The sequence below is a fragment of the Chanodichthys erythropterus genome, chromosome 24 (assembly GCF_024489055.1).
Source record: "Chanodichthys erythropterus isolate Z2021 chromosome 24, ASM2448905v1, whole genome shotgun sequence".
Lineage (NCBI taxonomy): Eukaryota > Metazoa > Chordata > Actinopteri > Cypriniformes > Xenocyprididae > Chanodichthys > Chanodichthys erythropterus.
The window spans coordinates 23426814-23448730 of NC_090244.1; the positions used below are offsets into that span (position 1 = coordinate 23426814).

Consider the following 21917-nt stretch of genomic DNA (forward strand, 5'->3'; position numbering starts at 1 on the left):
AGGTGAGAAAACCCAATAAATAAAGCAAGCTCTAAAAATATTTTTATAGTTGAGTCTAGAAAGCGATTACAGCAAGACAATTAAGAGATCTCTCGTTAATCATTTTGAGCTCCTTTCTCTCAGAACTTTCTCATGTCTCAGTTGTGTTTACCTTTATTTCTTCCAAGGAATTTTAGGAGAAACATACTACAGTGAGAGATAAATGAGAATCACAACTAAGTCTCACAAGCTTAGAAAGAGCAACCTCTGAGCAATAAAATATTCCTATAATGGAGTCTTGAAAGAGATTGCAAAAAGACAAAGAGATCTATGTTCCTTCCACCACATTCTCCGTTTTAACTCCTTTTCTCTCAGTTATTTCTTTCTAATTTTTAGAGAAACATCTGAAACTGTTAAAAATAAATGAGGGATATATGAGAACCACAACTAATTAGTTGTCTCCTGAAACTCAACTTCGGAAAAGCAAACACTGAACAATTTTTTTTTTTTTTTTTTTTTCCCTCTGGGCAGTAACCAGCATTCCATATTGGTCCCAGCATGTGAAACATACCTCATGCTGGTGACCAACAATGCTGCTTTTTTTCAGCAGGGAAGTTCTTTTTTGTTCTTTGGTCAGGAGTAAAAGGAAGTTCAAAATGGCTGAGCAACAATACACTTTTCTTGAACATTCCAATGCAATCCGCACTGCTGGAAGTGGTGTTTAAATGAATATTTAAATATGTACTACACTATATCCTCTCCATAACACAACAAACACACAAAACGATAAAAAGAGCAGTTAAGAAAGCTTTTGATCACAGGAATGTGGAGGTTTCCACATCAGACATCCATGCTGAAAAATCCAGCATTGTTGGTCACCAGCAAAAGGTAAGGTTTCAGGAATAGCACAAAGGTGTGTGACTCTTCAAGTTGACATTCAGCTGACTGAGCCATTAAGAGAGGGTTTTTGTTTTCCCAGGTGTGAAACATCATTATTCATGATCAGACACGTTTGCCCACAAAGATAGCTTTTAATGTATTATGAAACAGGTGTGCCTGTATGCACTCGCACTAAAATTCACAGCTCTTTTTTATTGAGGTGGGAACTTTATATACCCATCTAGATATCTTTTCCAAGAAAGAAATTGCATGCACACACACATTCAGCAGCTGGTTTTCAACATCTGCCTGGTTAAAAGAAAATAAGCTGCACTGAAAGCTAGCCTACATTATATTTCTCACCTCAATGATTGCAGGTTTGTTTGTTTTTTTTGTTTTGTTTTTTTATTAAACCAAATGCTTCACTGGGTAGGCTACTCTCTCGCACTCACACTCTCGCTATTATTCATATTTGAATTCATTCAAATAACTGTAATCTTACCTACAACTTTAATTCTCTTCAGAATTGTGTGTTATGAAACACAGACTCACAACAATGTTGGTGATAATGAGAGACAAAGAGGTTTATCAGATAAAGAGGTTTATTAGAAGCAGAAGGTAATGGACACAAGCAGGCGAGTATACAGTAGAAGAAATAGCGAATGGGGATACTGACCGTTCTGTTCTGTTGCAGATGACTGAGGAGGTCATGGATGATAGCAGCTGAAACACACACTTTGGCAAGGAGAGTGGAGAATGGCTGGAGCCTGATGGAGAAGACTCTGGAGACACAGAGGATCAGGAGAGACAATGGAGAAATACAGCATACCCTGTTCAGAGGTAAGTGCTGACAAACTAGACCAGACAAAGTGCCAGAGTGATGTGTGTGCTTGCAGTGATGAGGAGATAAGCAGATGTGGGTGATTAGTATTCAGGTGACAATGATCTCTGTGATTGGGTGGTGATGGCTGATCTCTGACATAGACAAGCCATAGATAAAATAATAAACGAAAATTACCTTTATTTTCCGGTCTATATCTGTTTAGTAAGATTTCACGATGCAAAATATTCATGACACTGACAGCTGTTAAACATTCTGACAGGTAATCATGACCACCACATGTGAAATATATAAATAATTTTGATAGCATGGCCATTCAAAACCTAAGGGACTACCATGTGCACAGTTAAGCTATTAGTGAAGTCCAATTCATTTCCGCAAACTGGTTCTTTTCGGACAGTTCGACTCAATGAACCGGTTCAAAAAGCTGATTCATATTGAAACATTCAAATAAAAAGTTATTTGTGTAAAAGCATAGCCTATTGCTGATTATTGCCTCATTCACTTAATGGTTTGTGGTCACAGTTTCATTGTATCACAGATCCTTTATGTCAGACACGACTGAACAATATTGATTAGCCTACATTGTGGATAAGATTCACAACTACAACACACACAGTGGCGTGCACAGACCTCCGCGAGGGCGAACTGAACACACATATTCATGTACAAACATGCATATGTTCTAATGTCTAAAGTATATAAAAAGAATAAACTCATTGATTTCACTTTACAACTTATAATCTGCATGTAGGCTATAATAAACCATAGTAAAATTTATTTACGTCTCTCGACAAAAAGTTTTTTGCAGGTTTTAATAAAATTGTCATAATAAGCATATTTCCAATAAGTGCCGTAGGCTTGCATGGTATCATCATCTCACTCATCAGAGTCCTCGGTAGTCCTCGGTAAACCTCGACATCTGGTTGAACCGGCTTAATCGGTTCTTTTTGATTCCTTGGTAATCCTCTGCAAACTTCGAGTTGGTTGAACCGGGTCAGTCGGTTCTTTTTGAGTTGGACATGCTACTTTGGCTTGTACGTCTTGCATCATCACCTTGGAACTAAATTTCGATTCAGTTCGATAAGTGAAAAGGCTTGGCCGGTTACTTCCTATGAACCGGTTTCAACCGAACGATTTGTTCAAGAACCGAACATCACTAAAAGCTATCAATGACTATCATTTTGGGCATGAATTAATGTAAACGCATATTTTGGATACCAATCGCATCTAAAGTGAATATAAACAGACTGGCCAAAAGATTGGATCAAAAGACCAAATCAAAGACTTGCAGTGTAAACGCAGCCTTAAGGCAGGAACACACCAAGCCGATGGTCGGCCGTCGGGCAGTTTTTGTTCGTTTTGTTCGCCATTTCCGGTGTCGGAGCTCGTCGTTCTGTCAGGCCATCTGATCATTCTGATTGGCTGTTCAGCTACTGCCACCTGCTGGTACGGAAAGGCATTTCATCTTATGCAGGCACAGAATGGACGTGCTACTTGGCTATTGGCTGTCGAGTGTTGGTTTGGTGTGTCAGGGCAACTTTGGACCCAGACGCTGCCAACGTGAGCCAACCCCACAGTCTGCTTTTGTCACCACTAGTTCGTCGGCGTCGGCTTGGTGATGATTGACCATTAGTGATGATACCTGCGGTTAACAAGCAGAATTACTGAAGTTAAGAAGAACAACAAGGACAGAAAATAAGAAGAGACAAGCAGAAACACAACTACAGCAGACTCAGAGCCACACATCTTTAGATGAAATCAACTGCAAATTAAATCAATGATATCTCACCAGTGTACACAATGTACACAAGCTCTTTTTAATTGATTTTAACTGATTTGTATACAGATCCTATACTTTGAAACAGGAGATAAATCCTTTGAACCTTTGAAACATTTTTACCAGTCAGAATTTTTTCTTTGTTATTCAAAACTTCAGATGACATTGATCAATAACATAAGCATAGCTAAAACAATTAAAATGTTCTACTTTCAACAGAGGGTGCAAAAAACAATTAAAATCTCCTTCTTTGAACAGAGGGTGCAAAAGAAATTATAGGAAGTTATAATTAGCCTATATATTACAATAAATCATATGTTTTCATTTTAGAATTCAAATTTTAGAATAAAAAAAAAAACTAAAAGATTTGTTAAATACACACTGAACAAAATTATAAATGCAAAACTTTTGTTTTTACCCCCATTTTTCATGAGCCCCCATTTTAAACAATGCTTGTCCCCAAAACACTGCATGCTTACAGACAAGTGGTCTACTCGCCAGGCAACCAGGAATTCTGTCAGGGGTCCTGATGACCAGTCTGGACCTGCAAGCCTAAGAATTTCACAAATGCACAAACTTGTTTTGGGAACCAGTTTAAGGAGGTGCCATTGAGTATAAATTCCCCATGCTGATGCAGTCAACTACATTGTTTTGAGGTTCACTTATCTCAAAGGTAACTTTTACTGGCCTCTCTTAATCCATTGTTTTTATGTTACTTATCTCATGCTGGTGTTGTTTTTTAGTGTTTTCCAGGTACTTCCTTTACAGACAAAAAATGTCAGACAGCCAAGGTGAGTAAAAATTCGGAATTGTTTTTCATTTATAAAACGTTAACATCTAACATTTTGCATTTTGACTAATAACTATCTATCACAATAATAACTATCACATTTGTAACTCTACAGAAATTACAGTCGCAAGTAGCCCCGACTTTGTTACGGAGCTTCTTCCATCTGCTCAGCGTACAGCTTTGCTCTACCACCTCTCTTATCTCTGCCTGGCTAAGTTCCCCAAGTTGGAGAGGGTTCTCCGAGAGCGTGCTGTTGAAACTCAGCTTCTCTTTGGATCCTCAGAGGCTCTGCTGCTGAAGGTAAAGCCAATGTTCTTGAGCCATTTTTGTTATTGCAACCCACATCCAATAACACTCTTAAGAATGAAGACTCCAAAAGTGGACTTTCACAGAAATGCTATAAAAGAACCATTTTTGGTCACCAAAGAATCTTTTAAAAATCTGAAGAGCTTTTTTTACACTAGAAACTTGTGTGTAATGGAAAAGTTCCATGGATGATAATTCTTTGTGGAACTATAGATGCCAATAAAGGACCTTATTGTTAAGAGTGTATTACCGTCTGTCCAAGAGATTAATGAATTCTGAAAGATGAAAAGTCCACAATTCTCTTCAACAAGACAGATGGCAGTCATAAAAATTGTTAATACTGGTAAGAAAGCTGCAGTTTTTAGATGAATATTTAAACGTGCTATATTATATCTCCATAGCACAACAACCACACAATGAAAACGATAATGAGAAAAGAGCAGTTAATAAAGTTCTGATCACAGAAATGTGGATATGTTCCCATCATATCTGCAATTTGGCATTCTACTCAAGTTTATTTGTATATAGTATTTTATACCATACAGATCACTTCACTCGGACCGAGTGAAAGAATGAATGAGAAGGCAGAGCCCTAGGGCAAACCCACGTAGTACTCAATCGTCATGGACTAATGGCAGTTCAAAGGAGTTTACCAGCCAGCACAAATTTTCTGGATTGTTGGCTTTGGTGAGCTGTTTCGAACTACTGAAATGATCTGCATTTATTTCACTCTTGATTGGCATCTCAAATGAGCCTAATCTTTAAACTCATGAGACAACTGATTGATTGTTTTAACCAGTTGTTTCCTATGTAAACTATGAAACATGAAGATAAAGAGTGTAAGCATTTCTGCTGTCTTTCAGTGTGCGGCCACAAGTAAAAACCTGGTTTCCACGCTGCTGCCTGCGCTGAAGGTTGCTGTTGAAAAGGACAAAACCATTTTGGCAATTAAGTCCCTGGAAAAAGCCAGACAATGGATCAGTGAAATTGTTGACAAAGTGGAGAAGATGGTAGATAGGTAAAAAAATTAAAATGTTGCTAGAATTTTAGCATAAGAAAGTATAGCAAGATTTGTTGAATTTACCATATCTGGAACACTTTTAATATGGCCACTGCCAAAAGTCCTGTGGATGAACAGTGTATATCAAGAACCTTTACTGTGTTTAAGCTGATGATTAATGTGAAATCTGTTATTGTCAGATATGAGAAACACAACCACAGTGTGGCTTCCTGCACCAGTGATGTAATTCTTGAAAAGAATGAGACAGAAAAAAGAAAAGCACAAACTACTAAGGAGATAGATGCTCAGGAGACGGCGGTGAGGGATCTCGAAGATCAACTGAAGAAAAACACTGAGAAGATTGGACAAATTGAGGCAAAGATTGCAAAGAAAAACAAAGAACTGCAGAATCATGTCAAAGAGGCTTCTAGCAAAAGTAATGGTCTCGGTATCGTTGCTGCCCTTGTACCATTTGTTGGACCCATTGTTAAATCAATTTATGATGCTAAAACTGGCCCTGATGTAGCTGCGAAAACCCAGGGTCTGTCCAGCGAATTGTCTCAACTCTCCTTTGATAAATCAAGCCTGATGAGCAAGGAGTGGAACATCCATGTCAGGATGACTGATATGCAGCTGAAGTTGGCAAGCATGAAAATTGAAAATGGTAAGATTCTTTCACTTAAAAGATCTCCAATCATGCTTGACACAACTCCTGATTTACACCAGTAGCCTCTATATATAATTAATGTCTGTTTCATATTGTTTCTAAAGGTTCAATTCCGGACCCTGTCCATCTGAATGATGTCCAAAAATGCCTTTCCTGTATCCAAAAAATTCTGATTCAGCTTCAGAAGTTCTGGGAATCAGTGAGTGTAATGCTGGAGGCTCTCAAAGATGAGACTTTTGCTAATGAACACTTCATCGAGGAGAGTGAACTGAAGGAGATCTTTTTGGAGTCTATTAGTACAGCACAAGGGGTAACTTAGACATTGAGATAATGTTCACCTTGATTTCATTCTCTGAGCTGTAACTGATTTTTTACCCCAAATCTTTCAGCATTGGAAAGCCTTCGGTGAATCCTGTCTGAATGCAAAGAGCATCTTTAGCTTGCAGACTAAAGATGCGTATAAGTTCCTGGAGACCAGCCCATCTTCACTGTCACCAGAGGAATGGAAAAAAGAGTATGACGCTGTCATAGTGGATCTGAACAAAATAAATCCGGATCCCTTTACTCCTGAAGCACCAGCTCCCATTACTCAGTAAAGCAGAAATGTAAGAAGTCTTTACAGTACAAGTAGCGTACATGCCTATAATGTCTCAGGCTTACTGCTTTGAATAATGCATTTGTTATTTCTGATGCCTTTTTCATAAAACCTTTAAGTGAGCCAAATTGTCATGGATTTTCATTTCTCTCATGCCATTTCCATATTCCCTCTGTGATTAAATTGCTTTGGATTTCAAAAATATAAACTTTTTTTTTTTTTGTATACTGTCCTGCAGAGGTTGTTCATCCAAATGACATTGGAATATAAGAAATTAATAAACTAAAGCATGAGAAACTAAGACTAACCACAAATAGCATAACGTGAATAAGACCAAAGCATGAACGAGAACATGAGTGTATAAATACATATGAAATTTATATCACGTCTTATTGCTTGGCAGATCATTTAGGTTCCTGCCCAATGACATGGTTATAAGGATGTCCAAATTTTGCCCTCCATCTTAAAAGGCACTTCTGTAGATAAGAGAAAGCAGTTTTTGCAGACACACTAGAAATATCAGCTTTTGGACCTCAGAACTCCTAAAACCCTGCGTATGGCCATAGACACACCTAAGCAAAGTAATGACAGGAACTAGGAGCAAGGGAAACCAGAAACAAATAACCCGTTTCCCCAGTGTATATCCATGTTATTTTGCAACACTGAAGTAAGCTATTTTCTTTGAATGTGTGAGACTTCAGATTCATTAGCCAAAGTATATGTAAATAACTAAGAATAAAAAAAATGCAGTAAATGGTCGAATCATTTGAGCTACAACCAGTATATTTATTACCCATACTTTAAAATATGGTATGAAATACCTGTTTGGAATAATATTTCAATATTTGGTATATTATCACATTTACTATAGAAGTTTTTGCCCGGCAAGTCCAGAATTATATATCTTCTACAAGATATATCAGTCTGGTCAGTCTGCCCTCCGTCGCGCCTCGAGTCAACTCCAAACCGTACCGTGCAATCAGATTTGTTTATTTCAGTGACGCAAACAGCGTCACTCTAGTGCGGCGAAAGTCCCTTCAATATCAACAAAGATTGCGCACACGAAACCCGAGAGTTTGTTCTATTCAGCAGTGAATTCAGTTTTAAATGACCAAAAACACATTCATTATTTACTTTTCGCTGTTGACTCTCTTGTCACTTTGCTAACGTCATATCTGCCCTTCTCTGATTGGTTTACTCTGCTTCCTGTTTGCTCGGATTTGCTCCGCCCTAGAAATCGAATTGATTCAATGGCGACCAGACTCATCCGCTGGTACAGCGGTGAGGCTGGATTTTCCAGGCAATAGAAGTTTACCATACTACAGTTTACTGCAAAACCAGAAATGTGAAAAGGGTCCAGTGTGAAAGCACCCCTAATTTGTGAATGATCAGAAGTCATACAAACATTACACAAAAACATCTTTTAATGCATATTTATTGTTTTGCATCAAAATATAGCCCAAAATAGTAAATTATGTATTTCTAAAACAGATATTTCATTTATAAAGCATGTGAATAATTGCATTCGCTACACTTACAACATATATACTAAATTATGTGCTTGCTGGAAAATCACTAAGGAATGGCTCTTGATGGATTCCTCCTGTGATAAGTCTTAAAAGAATGTCCTGTAATGAGAGCGACAGAAAATATAAAAATAAGATTAGTCTGATAGATATTTAAAAGAGGGTTCCCTTTTGAAATGGAACTCAACACTGCGTCCTGGAGTTGACGTAATTGGAACACTCCTCGTGAGCCGGTGTCTGAAGCACGTGTGCTACACTCCAATCACAATTGGCTACCGCAGTCAGGTGACGTCACAAGAGCATTTGTAGAGTATATAAGGGTATGTTCTGTGTGTGGCTAGGAATAAAAAAAGCCTAGCAGAGCATTCAGAAAGAGTGTACCTCAAGTCAGAGATACATAACACCAGGCGATTCTCATGATATATGTGTCGGAGCGGAGAATGCTCGATCGGCTCTCTTGAGAGATCGGGCTCTAGTGTGGCTGTGTCCCATTCTTTGACCTGCCGCCCTTCCTAGTGCAATAAGGGTGATATGGTTGTAAAGTGTGCAGCATGCCACATACATCACTTTATTATCGGTCGCTTAGCTAGTACTATGAGTATGGGGTCGCTATTGATTCGCCTCCCTGATGGCATATAAGTATTGGATCTAGAGGAAGAGATTAGGCATTCACACTATCGTGTCCCACTCTTTCATCAGGCATCCTCCAGTGAACTGGGTATAGATGCAGTTTCATTATCCTTCATATCTCATATGGACAGAAGGAGGAAAGATGGGCAGTCATGCTACTCACGTCCCACGTCTCTCTCTGTCTATTATTCCCGACACCAGGAATTTATAGATGATAGCAATATACTCCTATAACATAGGCTGTGATGAGTGTGGATGATGAGCAATACCGTAACTTGTGTCCCACATCCTCACTGCTTCCCTTTGCATCACATTCATATTGGAAATAACATTCTGGCACTTGGCAAAAGGAAGGGGCAGTTTGAGCCCCCAACTAGTTGGAGGCTGCATCAGTCCATTTAGTACTTTTATTGGTATATAAGGACAATACAGCAAGGAGAATGAGCTTTTCACTTCTGCGTCTCACTCCTTCATTTGTCACCTTAATTTGGTGGTGAAAGTTTGGACATAGCGGGAGATTATGTTGACACTCTTTCCTAACGGTTTGCGAGGAGTATTGAAACATAAAAGTGGACATTAACGCAGATAGTGACCTACTCTCTGTCATTCACTGGAAGCCAATAAGAGCTACTTGGTAGGGAGTGGTATGAGAGCACTGTGGTTCTTTGCTCTCTCAGTAAGCCCTTCTGGTTCATACTGGAGGTAATAATCAGACGATTATACATCGACTAGTACCCAAGGAGACACAATTTTGGTTAACCATGTTCCTTGGTAGAGCAAGCAGTTGAGAGAATGGTGTTTTCTCCTGAGACCTCTCCCGGTCCTTATGTTGATGCTTAATACTTGCACCCTTGAGCAGATTGTCCCTCTGGAACTAATGGCTGAGGGTCCGGGTAGCAGTCCTTTAGTCTGTCCTGTCTTTATGGTGGCAGATGCTGTGAGCCTGCAATCTACCTAATCACTTCTACCCCGGGTCAGAGGTGGTATTGAGCTGCGGAGGTTGCCTCAAGCTGATAATTCTTGGTCATTAGGTGTGCTGTATGGCAAACTTTGGCTACAGCTTAGCTTGCTGGTGATTTGACAGCACAGTGAACAGGCATTTCGGCAGTATGGCATAGTGGAAATTTCTTTCTCATAGCGTCAACTCCATGACACAGTATTGAGTTCCACTTCAAAAGGGAATATTAGGTTAAGTTGGTAACCCTGGTTCCCTGAGAAGTGGAACGAGACATTGCATCACATTGACGATTGACAAAGATGGTTGATGAAGTTGATGACGATCTTTCTAGGTGCCCTTATATACTCTGCCAGCAAGACTGTGACGTCATCTGACTGCGGTAGCCAATCAAAATTGCCGTGCTTCAAACACCGGCTCACAAGGAGCGTTCCCAAACCATCAACTCCATGACACAGTGTCTCATTCCCCTTCTCAGGGAACCGGGGTTGCCTACATAACTTAACATTTTATATCTCACATCCACACGAGGGCTGAAGAAAAAAAGATTGCACTCTTAGCAAGGAAAAGGAATTTTACAGCAAAGACTGTATATGTTATACATGAAACATATATAAAAAATTACAGCGAATGCCACTTCATTGATTCACAGAACATGCAAAAAGACATGGTGAAAAAAGTCAAATGGCACAATTACTATCTCCTACAACCAGGGGGCCATTACTGGTAGTGCAAATATAAATGCCTTCAAGCACAATTGCACCCGTACATACATTTTTGACTTATAGTTTGCTCCTAGTGAACCAATGGCAGTATCTTTTCATAATTCCATGGACAGTAGTGCTGTAGACATTTATAGTAACATGCAGTAGCATATATCATGCAATAATCAATGCACAAGTCATGACATGTAACAGTCCCTTTGAACAACATCAATCAGAACGACTGCACAGCCTTGTGAACAACAGAGTATTGAATATTGCATTACTGAATCATTATCACACCAAATCCCCAAATGAAAACATCTGGGTGGGTTTCCAGATTGACAAAGAGATTGTCACATGTACATGATGCACATTGCAGAATGGTATGGGATGATTTGGGGGGCTTTTACCACTAGGCTAGTGGCTGATCAGGTTGGGGGATGGGGGGTCCTCATCTGAAGGACGTAGCCCTGTCTGTACACAGGGGCACTGCCTTGGAAAACCTTTTTCTTTGCAGTGGGTCTGAATGATGCTGCTTTAGGGCTGAAGACATACAGCAGATGACAGCTTCACCATTGAGAGCCATTTACCCATCTAATTGTTTTTTTTATCAGGCACAATGGAAATAGACCACATAATGCATAATACTACATTCAAGTGAATTTAATTTAGAGAGCACTGGAGCTGTCATTGTATTATGAGGAAGAATGCAACTATACGTACACTTCATCTTCATATTCCTTCGGTGGAGACACTGCAATGACCAGGTCAATCCAGTCCTGCATGCACATACACAGAAAAATACAAAGCATATTCACATGAACAAAAGGATGAAATCGATTTGTATGAGTTAGATCAATTCTAGCACACAATAGAAGACATGCAGTCAGTGATTTTTCCTCCTGCACAATTCATTTGCATGAATGAAATGCATTAACTGTGAATAACATCACCCTACTTAAAACCCCACTCTATTGACATTTGACAAACACAATGACACAATTTTCTTCATCTATATTTGATGATGCTTGCTGAAAAAAATCATTACAGCAACAGACCTTGTGCACTTTCTTGTGATTTATGTCTCCCAGGTAAAATAAGAAAACTAATTTCCAATAGCATAGGTTGTTGGTTTAACCTATATCTAAAAAAATAATGCATACCTAAAACCATACTATTTCTATAACAAATGTTGAGGGAAATCTATGTAATTCTGCAGAATTGGTTTAATGCAGCATTTATGTGATGTCAGAATTATCATAATTACTGTAATTGTGCAATGAAACCTTAGAGATTCTACACTGCTATTCACTTCACTGTACTCAGAAATTATTCATTTCTAGGGCACTACTAATAAGATCCAGTTTTGTTGTTGATGACAGCAAAATACATAAATCACTACATTTCAGTTCACCTCTATATTCTTCCAAACCAATCTCATTAAAACGTTGTATCTATTACATTGACAAATTCATTCCATTTAAATCATATGAATATATAAGATTTTTAGAAGAAGAAAAAAAATTAAGCATTAAGGTCTTTGCACACTGAGTCCGAAATTCGCGTCCGAAATGTTCGCACATTAAAAATAAATACGACCGCACGTTGTGTCAATCACGTTTACACACTGCCACCGAAATGTTCGTCTGTCATAAAAAAACATCTGGATCAGGTTCGATTTTCTGCGTTTTTCGAAAACTGTGGCACACATTTTGAGAGACGTCTGGACAATTCAGAGCCACCGTACAAGCGAATGCCAAAATCCCGAATGCCATCTGACAAGCTGATCCACATTGTGTACAGCACTAAGCAGTAGCACTGTATGACAAACAAAGTGCGGAATACAAAGAGACAGAATATAAAGACAGATTGCACCAGTATCGCTAGCAAAGCATCAAACTGAGCCACTGACATCCTGAAGTAAACTTTGAAATGCTTGGGATAATCACACAGCTCCTTGATGAGGTGGAACTCTCCTTCCTCTTTACGCAATCTCGAGATTGGATGGACCCAATATTCCCCCTTTCTTTTTCTCTTTTTAAGAAGAGCGAGGACAACTAAATCATTCTCTCTGAATGCGAATTCTCACGAATACGAAAAAATGCAGATGAAAATTTCGGACTCAGTGTGCAAAGGCCTTTAAGGTCCGCCCCTAAACCAAACCCAGATCGTATGAAAAGGTGAATGAGTTTTTATGAATTCATATGAATTCACTACCAATGTAAAATGCACAAATGTTAAATAGTTACGAATTGCTACAAGAGTGTGTTAATTCTACTGCAAAATCTTGAAGAACAAGGAAAGTGCACAAGGGCTAGTATAAAATGACATTTAAGACTGATAGACAAATCTACACAAGTTTAAATTTTATAAAAAGTTTAATAAATTAAACGTCAAAGGCTGAAAATTTTGTTAAATTAAGGACATTATGTGAATAGTTTTTATGTTGAAAATTACAGTTAATCTGACATTATGTGAATGCAGTATATGGTAAGATGTAAGAAAGTAAAGACTCTTATTTGTAGTGGAAAACAATACCAAATTTGTCAAAATATTATGCAAGAGGGTGGGGAATCTGATGAATGACTGGTGTTCAAGGAAGTGTAAATGACAAAAGTTGTATTTAAGGGTGAGTTCACACTTGGCAGATTTGGTTTGATTAAAACAAACTCTGGTGCGATTGCTCTGATAGTGCAATCCATTTGAATAAGTGTGAATGCTGTCATTTGAACCTTTGTGTGCACCAAACAAGCGGATCACTGAAAAGGTGGATCTTTGGTCCACTTCCAAAAAAAATCTTTTGTGGCTCGACTGAAATATGAACAACACAGACCAAAGACATCTAAAAGAACCAAAAACAGCTAAAAGAACCAAAAAACAGGTGATGATCTGGACCAAAAGAACCAAGAGAATTGAACTAAAAGTGTGAACGCCCTAAATGTGTGTGTGTTCAAACCATTTGGCTCTAATGAGCTGCATGGTTTTCTTCACCCCCCAAGAACAACTGATTTAAAGTGATTGGTTGCTTTATTGTAATGAGGGCCATACCCCTCCACTGTTCCAGGCCTGAGCCATTGAGGTCTGTCCTTCAGCTAGAGTCACATCCGTCAGGATCTTTCCATTCACAGCCATGATCTCATCACCCGATACAATCCCACCTAAGATAACATTGACAAAAACATGGAAAATTAACAGTAATAAATTGAAGAAACTTAGCAAGTAATTTTGAAACAAAACTAAATGTTTTATTAAGTCAATATAATCAATATCACAAATAACTGAGTGTTGTTGTTGCTAATGTGTTTGCTAAAGGCTAAAGTCAAAAGAACCAACCTTCAAACCTCTATGATATTCTGGAAATGTGTTATTTTTGTAGGACTTACCGTGTTTATCTGCTGCACCTCCCTCATAGATAGACGACACCACAATCTTTCCCAATGGGGAGTCGATCCCTCCCTCTATGGCCAGATCAAGCTTTCCTTCCTAAAGAATGTGAATAGAATAAAAAAAATATATATTTATTCATTATTTTGTTGCTCACATTTTCATTATTTCCTTAGTTACCTTCTTAATTCTCAAAAGTCGCACATCTCTGCCAGCTATCTCCTCAGCCGTGAACTGTTAAAACATACACAGTTTACCACAGCAAAGATGGTAAAAGTAATATACCATAGAGAAATGTTCAAGGAGTGAATCATATCTGTGTTATAAAATATTAAAATGGAAAAAGGGGACATGGAGAGCTGTTAATGCAAAGGGTTACAGTACCATGGAATATGGATCAAAATCATCCACGTATTTCTGAAATCCCTGCAAAACAAATGAGGTTCAATCTAAGGACATACTTTAAACAGATACAAATTAGCGCTCATTGATTTCCAAGAAAAGACAAATGAACACTATATATCTGGATAATTGTCACTCTAATCCAATCAATGCCAGGTTCTGTTTACTCTTCCAGAACAGTGTTTAAAAAACCTCAGTAGATTGGCATGGCTACTATGTCAATCTATAAAAAGCATCTGTACTGTATTTTTTATTATTGCTATTTAAACACAAAACTAATAGCATATTTCAAATAAATTTTAAATAATGTACAATCACATAAATTGCAGTCATATCACTGGTCTAAAAAAGCAGTTTTAATCTACATGGAGAGGGTTGCCTCATTGTGGCCGCCATTTTGAGATCACATGACCAGCTGAATGCTACTCGCTCAACCTCCACATTGTTGCTCAGAATGAATTGATCATGACTGAATAAGTATTTTTACAATGAAATTGGTGAGCAATGCTATATCCATATCTATAGGTGTCAGTATAAATTCCAAGACAATTGTCATATCAGCCAGCATCACAAACAAAATTTTGCTGTGTGCATATTTATACAAAAATCTGTTGCTTACTTCATTTAATGTGTTTATATTTAAATTAAAGGGTTAGTTCACCCAAAAATTAAAATTCTGTCATTAATTACCCTCGTTCCAAACCTGTACGATCTTCATTCATCTTCGGAACACAAATTAAGATATTTTTGATAAAATCCGATGGCTTAGTGAGGCCTGCATTTCATGTGTTTCAATTCATACAGTTCATGTGGATATCATCTACAATATCTAGTGATGGGCAATTTCAAAACACTGATTCATGAAGCTTTATGAATGTTCTGCTTTGGATCAGTGGTTCGAAGCGCCAAAGTCACATGATTTCATTAAACGAGGCTTCAATACGTGATAAGCGTTTCGAAATTTCAATGGTTCATCACTGGGGGGGGGCGTGACTTTGGCAGTCTGATACATGCTCCGAACCACTGATTCAAATCAAATGATTCGTAAAGCTTCGAAGCTTCATGAAGCAGTGTTTTGAAATCACTAGATATTGTCATAAAGTCCTTATTTTGTTTTTTGGTGCACAAAAAGCATTCTCATCACTTTATAACATTAAGGTTGAACCACTGTAGTCACATGAACTGATTTAAATGCATCTTTAGTAGCTTTCTGGGCATTGGGAAAAGTGTTAATTAACTTGCTGTCAATTCAGGCCTCACTGAGCCATCGGATTTCATGAAAAATATCTTAATTTGTGTTCCGAAGATGAGCGAAGGTCTTACGGTTGTGGAACAACATGAGAGGGAGTAATTAATGCCAGATATTTCATTTTTGGATGTAACCCTTTAAAGTTAATGCAGGAACAGGTTATATTCAAGTTTCTGTTTAAATACAAAGCTAATCAGTATAAAAAGTGAATAAAAAGAACAATGTACTATAACATGAAACAGTATAACACAATGAATAATATACTACTACATAGTACACATATATTTATACTGAGAAAGGATGCATTTGATTTGTTGGATCCATTGGTAGCTTTCTAGTTGGAAGGTGTCAATAGACAATCATCTGCAATGATGTTTAAGTACAATATAAAGATTCTCTCACAACCACAACACACTTAAAACCACTGGTCTTCCATCAAGACAAATAATCAACTTTGACAACCACTGTGACTGAACCAACAAAATGGAAACACACAGACCTCCAGTGATGCTCTTCCTCATAAAAAAAATAAAAAAAATAAATTTAAAAAATGAAATCGCACACAAAGATACCATTTGGTGAATATTTACTCTAACATTATATGCCTTCAGTTTGATTCTCAGATTCGAGCAGTGCATATGAGATCCACTCAAATGCTGCTTTCACAGCAAAAAAGATGGAGGTATGATTGCATGGGAATATATAGGTGTGACTGTGGTAGAATTCTGATATATTTGAGTTAATCAACCAGTTCAGTGTCAAGGAAAGGTGAACATATAACATCTTAACTGAAAGAAGTGTCATATTGCAATCATACTTCTTATGTCCTTGAGTATTTTAAGAGATATAAAGCAAATGCGCATAAAAATGGATGGATGAAAACAGCAGATTTCCATAAACAAAACAAAATTCAGACCTTAAATGGTTCATATAATGTATTTTAATATAATTTATACCAAAACAGTAATTTTGCATTTTGGTTCAATCACACACAAATTTTTAGTTCCCTTTCAGTCGGTCACGTTCGACGTACGTCAGTAGTGACCGACGAATTGGGATATCGCTTAGAGAGCCCTATCAGCTTCGTGTAAACTAAAACAAGCCAATGGAATTGGCGTGCGATATTTGCATAATGCGCACTGCCTCCGACAGGTGTATATAAAAAGGAAGCAGATGCAATCGCACTCTGTCTTTCGCTTCGGAGCCATTCAGTGGTGTCTAGTTCACACAAAACAGTCTTCTTAAACAGAACTGCCTCGAAGAGGATTCACAGCAAGCCGTGTGTGCTGGTGTGACGGTGCTACAGCGAGGTCGCGAGCTCCCGAGGATCCGAGCTATAGCTCTCAACTGCTGTTTTCACAGCACACGCCTAAGAGTGAAGTGTGTGTTGCGATTTGGGCCGGTTCCTCTGTGTGTACAGGGAGTGGTGTACCTGGCACATCGCGTCACTCCCTGTGTGCTTCGGCACGAGCGAGTTGACTGTTTTCCCCTTCTAAAAGAGCTTTACAGACGAACCCTGACAGTATGTCATTTCGTCTGTGCGTTAATGGGTGCGGTCGTTCCCTGGTCCCTGCTGATGGGCACAATCGTTGCATCTCGTGTTTGGGCATTCTGCACGCTGAAGCAGCTTTTGTGGATTGTTCATGTTCCCATTGCGGGAACATGACTATCGCGGTGCTGAGGTCGAGACTCTCCTTCCTGAAGTCTCAGGAAGCGGGGGTCCCCTCCCCTATGCCCCGTTCGACCGTTTTTTCCGGCCCGGGCCGGAATGACGGTTCGGCGGTGTATAGGAAGGGTGACCTGAGGATTACGGTCAGGGCTTCCCCGCCGAGCGGAAACGCTCCTCGGGCCCCTGCCGCCTCATCAGCACCGCAACCCATCGTGCCACCGTTGGTTTCCGCTGGGTCCTCTACGGACTGTCCAGCCGTTACCTTTGGTGCGCCGGCGGCGGATCGGATGTCGATCCCTGTCACCCCGCGTCTTTACGAAGGTTGCGGAGGCGGCCATTGTTCCCCTCAAGGAACAGGGCGTTCGTATTCTCAACTATCTCGACGACTGGCTGATCCTGGCCAGCTCGCGAGAGCAGTTGTGCGAACACAGGGACATGGTTTTAGCTCACCTCAGCCGGTTGGGTCTTCAGGTCAACTGGGACAAGAGCAAACTCGCCCCCGGGCAGAGGATCTCTTATCTCGGTCTCGAGCTAGACTCGGTCGCACGGACTGCGCGTCTCACCGAGGCGCGCGTCCAGTCGGTGTTGAACTGCCTGAGCTCGCTCAAGCGCAGGACAGCGGCTCCACTGAAAGATTTTCAGAGGCTCCTGGGGCATATGGCATCTGCAGCCGCGGTCACGCCGCTCAGATTGCTTCATATGAGACCGCTTCAACACTGGCTCCGCGGCCGGGTCCCGAGACGTGTCCCCGTGACACCGAGCTGCCGTCGCACCCTTGTCCGGTAGTCGGACCCTTCGTTCCTGCGGGCCGGAGTACCCCTCGAACAAGTGTCCAGGCATGCTGTGGTCTCCACAGATGCCTCTGCCACGGGATGGGGGGCCACGTACAACGGGCATGCAGTGGCAGGTCTTCGGACGGGGCCTCAGCTGCATTGGCATATCAATTGCCTCGAGTTGCTAGCGGTACGTCTTGCGCTGGCCCGCTTCAAGAAGCTGTTGTCAGGCAAGCACGTTCTAGTCCGCTCAGACAGCACTGCGGCCGTTGCGTACATCAACCGTCAAGGTGGTCTACGCTCCCGTCGCATGTCGCAACTCGCCCGCCATCTCTTGTTGTGGAGTCAGAAGTATCTGAGGTCCCTTCGGGCCACTTATGTCCCAGGTGTGCTCAACCGTGCAGCCGACGAGCTGTCACGGCAGCCTCCACTTGCGGGCGAGTGGCGGCTCCACTCCCAGGCGGTTCAGCTGATTTGGCAGCATTTCGGCGAGGCCCAGGTAGACCTGTTCGCCTCCCCAGAAACTGCCCACTGCTTTTATTCCCTGACCGGCGGCACGCTCGGCACGGATGCCCTGGCACACAGCTGGCCCCCGGGTCTGCGCAAATATGCGTTTCCCCCAGTGAGCCTTCTCGTACAACTGTGCAAGGTCAGGGAGGACGGGGAGCAGGTTCTGTTAGTGGGTCCGTACTGGCCCACCCGGACCTGGTTCTCAGACCTCATCCTCCTCGCGACAGCCCCTCCCTGGCCGATTCCTCTGAGCGAAGGCTGTCTCCCTCCACCCTGAAGGTGTATGTTGCCGCTATCGCCGCACATCACCACGCAGTTGAGGGTAAGTCCCTGGGGAAACACGATCTGATCGTCAGGTTCCTGAGGGGGGCCAGGAGACTGAATCCTCCTCGCCCTTCCTCCGTACCCTCTTGGGATCTGATCCTGGTTCTCACAGCTCTCCGGGGTCATCCCTTTGAAGCTTTGCAATCAGTCACCTTAAACTAATGTCTCTCAAGACGGTTCTTCTGGTTGCATTGGCTTCCCTGAAGAGGGTAGGGGATCTGCATGCATTTTCGGTCGACGAAGCGTGCCTAGAATTCGGGCCCGGTGATTCTCACGTCATCCTGAGACCCCGGCCTGGATATGTGCCCAAGGTTCCTACCACTCCCTTCAGAGATCAGGTAGTGAACCTGCAAGCGCTGCCCTCGGAGGAGGCAGACCCAGCCCTAGCTTTGCTCTGTCCCGTCCGCGCTCTGCGCGTTTATGTGGACAGAACGCGAAGCTTCAGGACCTCAGATCAGCTCTTCGTCTGTTACGGAGGCCAGCAGAAGGGAAAGGCTGTCTCCAAGCAGAGGATGGCCCACTGGATAGTGGATGCCATCGCCTTGGCGTACGAATCCCAGGGCGTGCCTTGCCCGCTCGGGTTGAGAGCCCACTTCACCATTGGGGTGGCCTCTTCCTGGGCGCTGGCTCATGGCGCCTCGCTGACAGATATCTCTAGAGCTGCGGGCTGGGCGACACCAAACACGTTCGCTAGGTTTTAGAGCCTACGTGTAGAGCCGGTATCCTCACGTGTACTCGCATCCACTAGTCGGTAGACGTGTTGTACCCCAGTTGTACCCGGTTCGCTTCCCCAGTGTAGTCTAGTTTACTTAGTGGGTAGTGGTTAGACAGCAGTAGACGCTCTCGGTGTAAGCTCGCCCCCTTCACCGCCAGCCGGTGCTATGGGCGGCTGAGCTTGCGCTGGGCACTGGAAGGGGTTTCGTAACTGTGGCGCTTTAGTTGGGATCCCAATTCGTCGGTCACTACTGATGTACGTCGAACGTGACCGACTGAAAGGGAACGTCTCGGTTACGTATGTAACCCTCGATCCCTGAAGGAGGGAACGGAGACGTACGTCCCGTCGCCACAGTTTCTGTACCCTCGCTGTAGCGCGGACACCAGTTGTCCCCTCAGTGAAAAACAGAGTGCGATTGCATCTGCTTCCTTTTTATATACACCTGTCGGAGGCTGTGCGCATTATGCAAATATCGCACGCCAATTCCATTGGCTTGTTTTAGTTTACACGAAGCTGATAGGGCTCTCTAAGCGATATCCCAATTCGTCGGTCACTACTGACGTACGTCTCCGTTCCCTCCTTCAGGGAACGAGGGTTACATACGTAACCGAGACGTTTTTTTACAGCAAGTATTTCTCATTATATGACCCATTTAATTATTGTCAAGAACACAAAACTAGTTTAAAATCAGCACAGATGGATACATTTTACCAATATCTCCCAGGGAAATATTGTTAGAAATGTAGTATACGCTGCACATGCAGATGTATACATTCAGACAGCAGAGACTTCAATCAAGGAGGAGAGTGCTTAGAGAGAGAGAGGAGGGGCGTAACACAAAGTAATGATGACAGTTACTTGTTTCTTGCTGGATTTAAAGGACGTGTTGTACGTGACCATCCGTTTGAGCATCTCTGGGGGCTGAAACAAACATAATTGAGACTGACTCTTAAAAACACCACACAATAACACACACTAAATGCTTGCACCATCTCATTACGTGCCATATAAGGTCTACCTCAGCATGGAAAATAGATCTATTAACTATTATCTATGATTTCAGGCATCTGTGAGCTATAAAAACAACACTGACTACTTGACAGCACTGATGATCCATTATATATAGAACTACAATGATGGTGAAGCTATAAGGTACTGAATCATTTGAGAGAAAGGACATCTGTTTCTTTAGATAAGAGTGAACAAGATAGATCATTAGGCTTATGCATTATAGCAAATAAATGTATCTATAATAAAGTAAGACTAAACAGACACCCCAAGGCAGCAAGGTCTTATCCTCTCTTGATCGTCTTGTTATCCTCCTAAAATAACCACAGAATTGGCAAGTACCCATTCACTTATATTAACGAGGGACAAGGACAGGTCAAAGTGATTAATTTCCTTTTTGATCTGATGAAACAGAACTGAGTGTCTGATGGAGGACAGGGACAGCATGTCTAGGTTTGTCATGTTGATCAATCAGAGACATTTTAATTCTAAAAGTCTCATTGTGTACACAAATGGAAAAGGCATCTCTCTTTTCACCTCTCTCCCCTACTTTTCTTCTCCTTCTGTCTTCTTAATCAGTGTAATCAGTAAAAGCTGAATCTATGTAGTCCTCCTTGAGTTTGAAAAACTCAAATTATAATCAGTGAGCCAAATAGCATTTGGAGCAACAATCAAACCAATGAGTCAACGTTATAAAGATCCAGTAGCTTATGCATGCATCATCATTACCATCATCATCATCATCGCACGTACACACACAGGTTCTTCCTGTCTTACCATGGTCTCAGAGCGAAGTGTGGGTCTGTGTGAGGTCTGACTTGGTAGCATGACAGGTTTGGACATGACAGGGTTGATCTGTCTCCGCTGGTTTGGAGGGCTGGGGGCTATTTGCTATGCAGAGGTTAGCGGTAAGGGACACAAACTTAAGGTCAGGGCGTGATATACCTTCAAGAGTTACGCAATCCTAATCACACAACACAAATAATATTTTAGGAATATTTCATATAGGAATTATATAGATCATGCAAAAGGAATTATATAGATCTTGTCTTTCTAGTTTTGTAATCTTCTCCCCTTATATACGATTTGTGGCAACTATATTTATTTTGTATGGAGCCCAGCACATGATATACAGGAAAAAAATAGTAAGCTACAACATAGCTAATCGAGGGAACCAATTAGTAAATCTTGCACACGATTTAGCAAATTGAAGGAACAAATTAGTAAATTC

At 41.1% G+C, this 21917-nt stretch overlaps 2 protein-coding genes across 4 annotated transcripts in view; one reads left to right on the forward strand and one right to left on the reverse strand.

Moving 5' to 3' along the window:
• Positions 1 to 1571: 1571 nt before the first annotated feature.
• Positions 1572 to 6838, forward strand: LOC137014809 (uncharacterized). The gene is made up of 7 exons (XM_067379328.1): positions 1572 to 1698; positions 4223 to 4270; positions 4385 to 4569; positions 5439 to 5593; positions 5776 to 6239; positions 6347 to 6552; positions 6632 to 6838. Exons 1-7 carry the CDS (start codon positions 1572 to 1574, stop codon positions 6836 to 6838), a joined length of 1392 nt encoding a protein of 463 aa, XP_067235429.1.
• Positions 6839 to 8255: 1417 nt separating this feature from the next.
• Positions 8256 to 21917, reverse strand: part of ush1c (Usher syndrome 1C) — a 32679-nt gene continuing 19017 nt past the window's right edge. Inside the window, exons 20-27 of one of the 3 annotated variants that reach the window (XM_067379190.1) lie at positions 21464 to 21577; positions 20537 to 20599; positions 14421 to 14462; positions 14217 to 14270; positions 14036 to 14135; positions 13701 to 13810; positions 11376 to 11431; positions 8472 to 11195 (exon numbers count right to left, since the gene is read on the reverse strand). In XM_067379190.1, the coding sequence (XP_067235291.1) occupies positions 11081 to 11195; positions 11376 to 11431; positions 13701 to 13810; positions 14036 to 14135; positions 14217 to 14270; positions 14421 to 14462; positions 20537 to 20599; positions 21464 to 21577 (654 nt within the window). In that variant the 3' untranslated portion in view covers positions 8472 to 11080. The other 2 variants (XM_067379189.1, XM_067379188.1) reach the window with 2 other exon arrangements.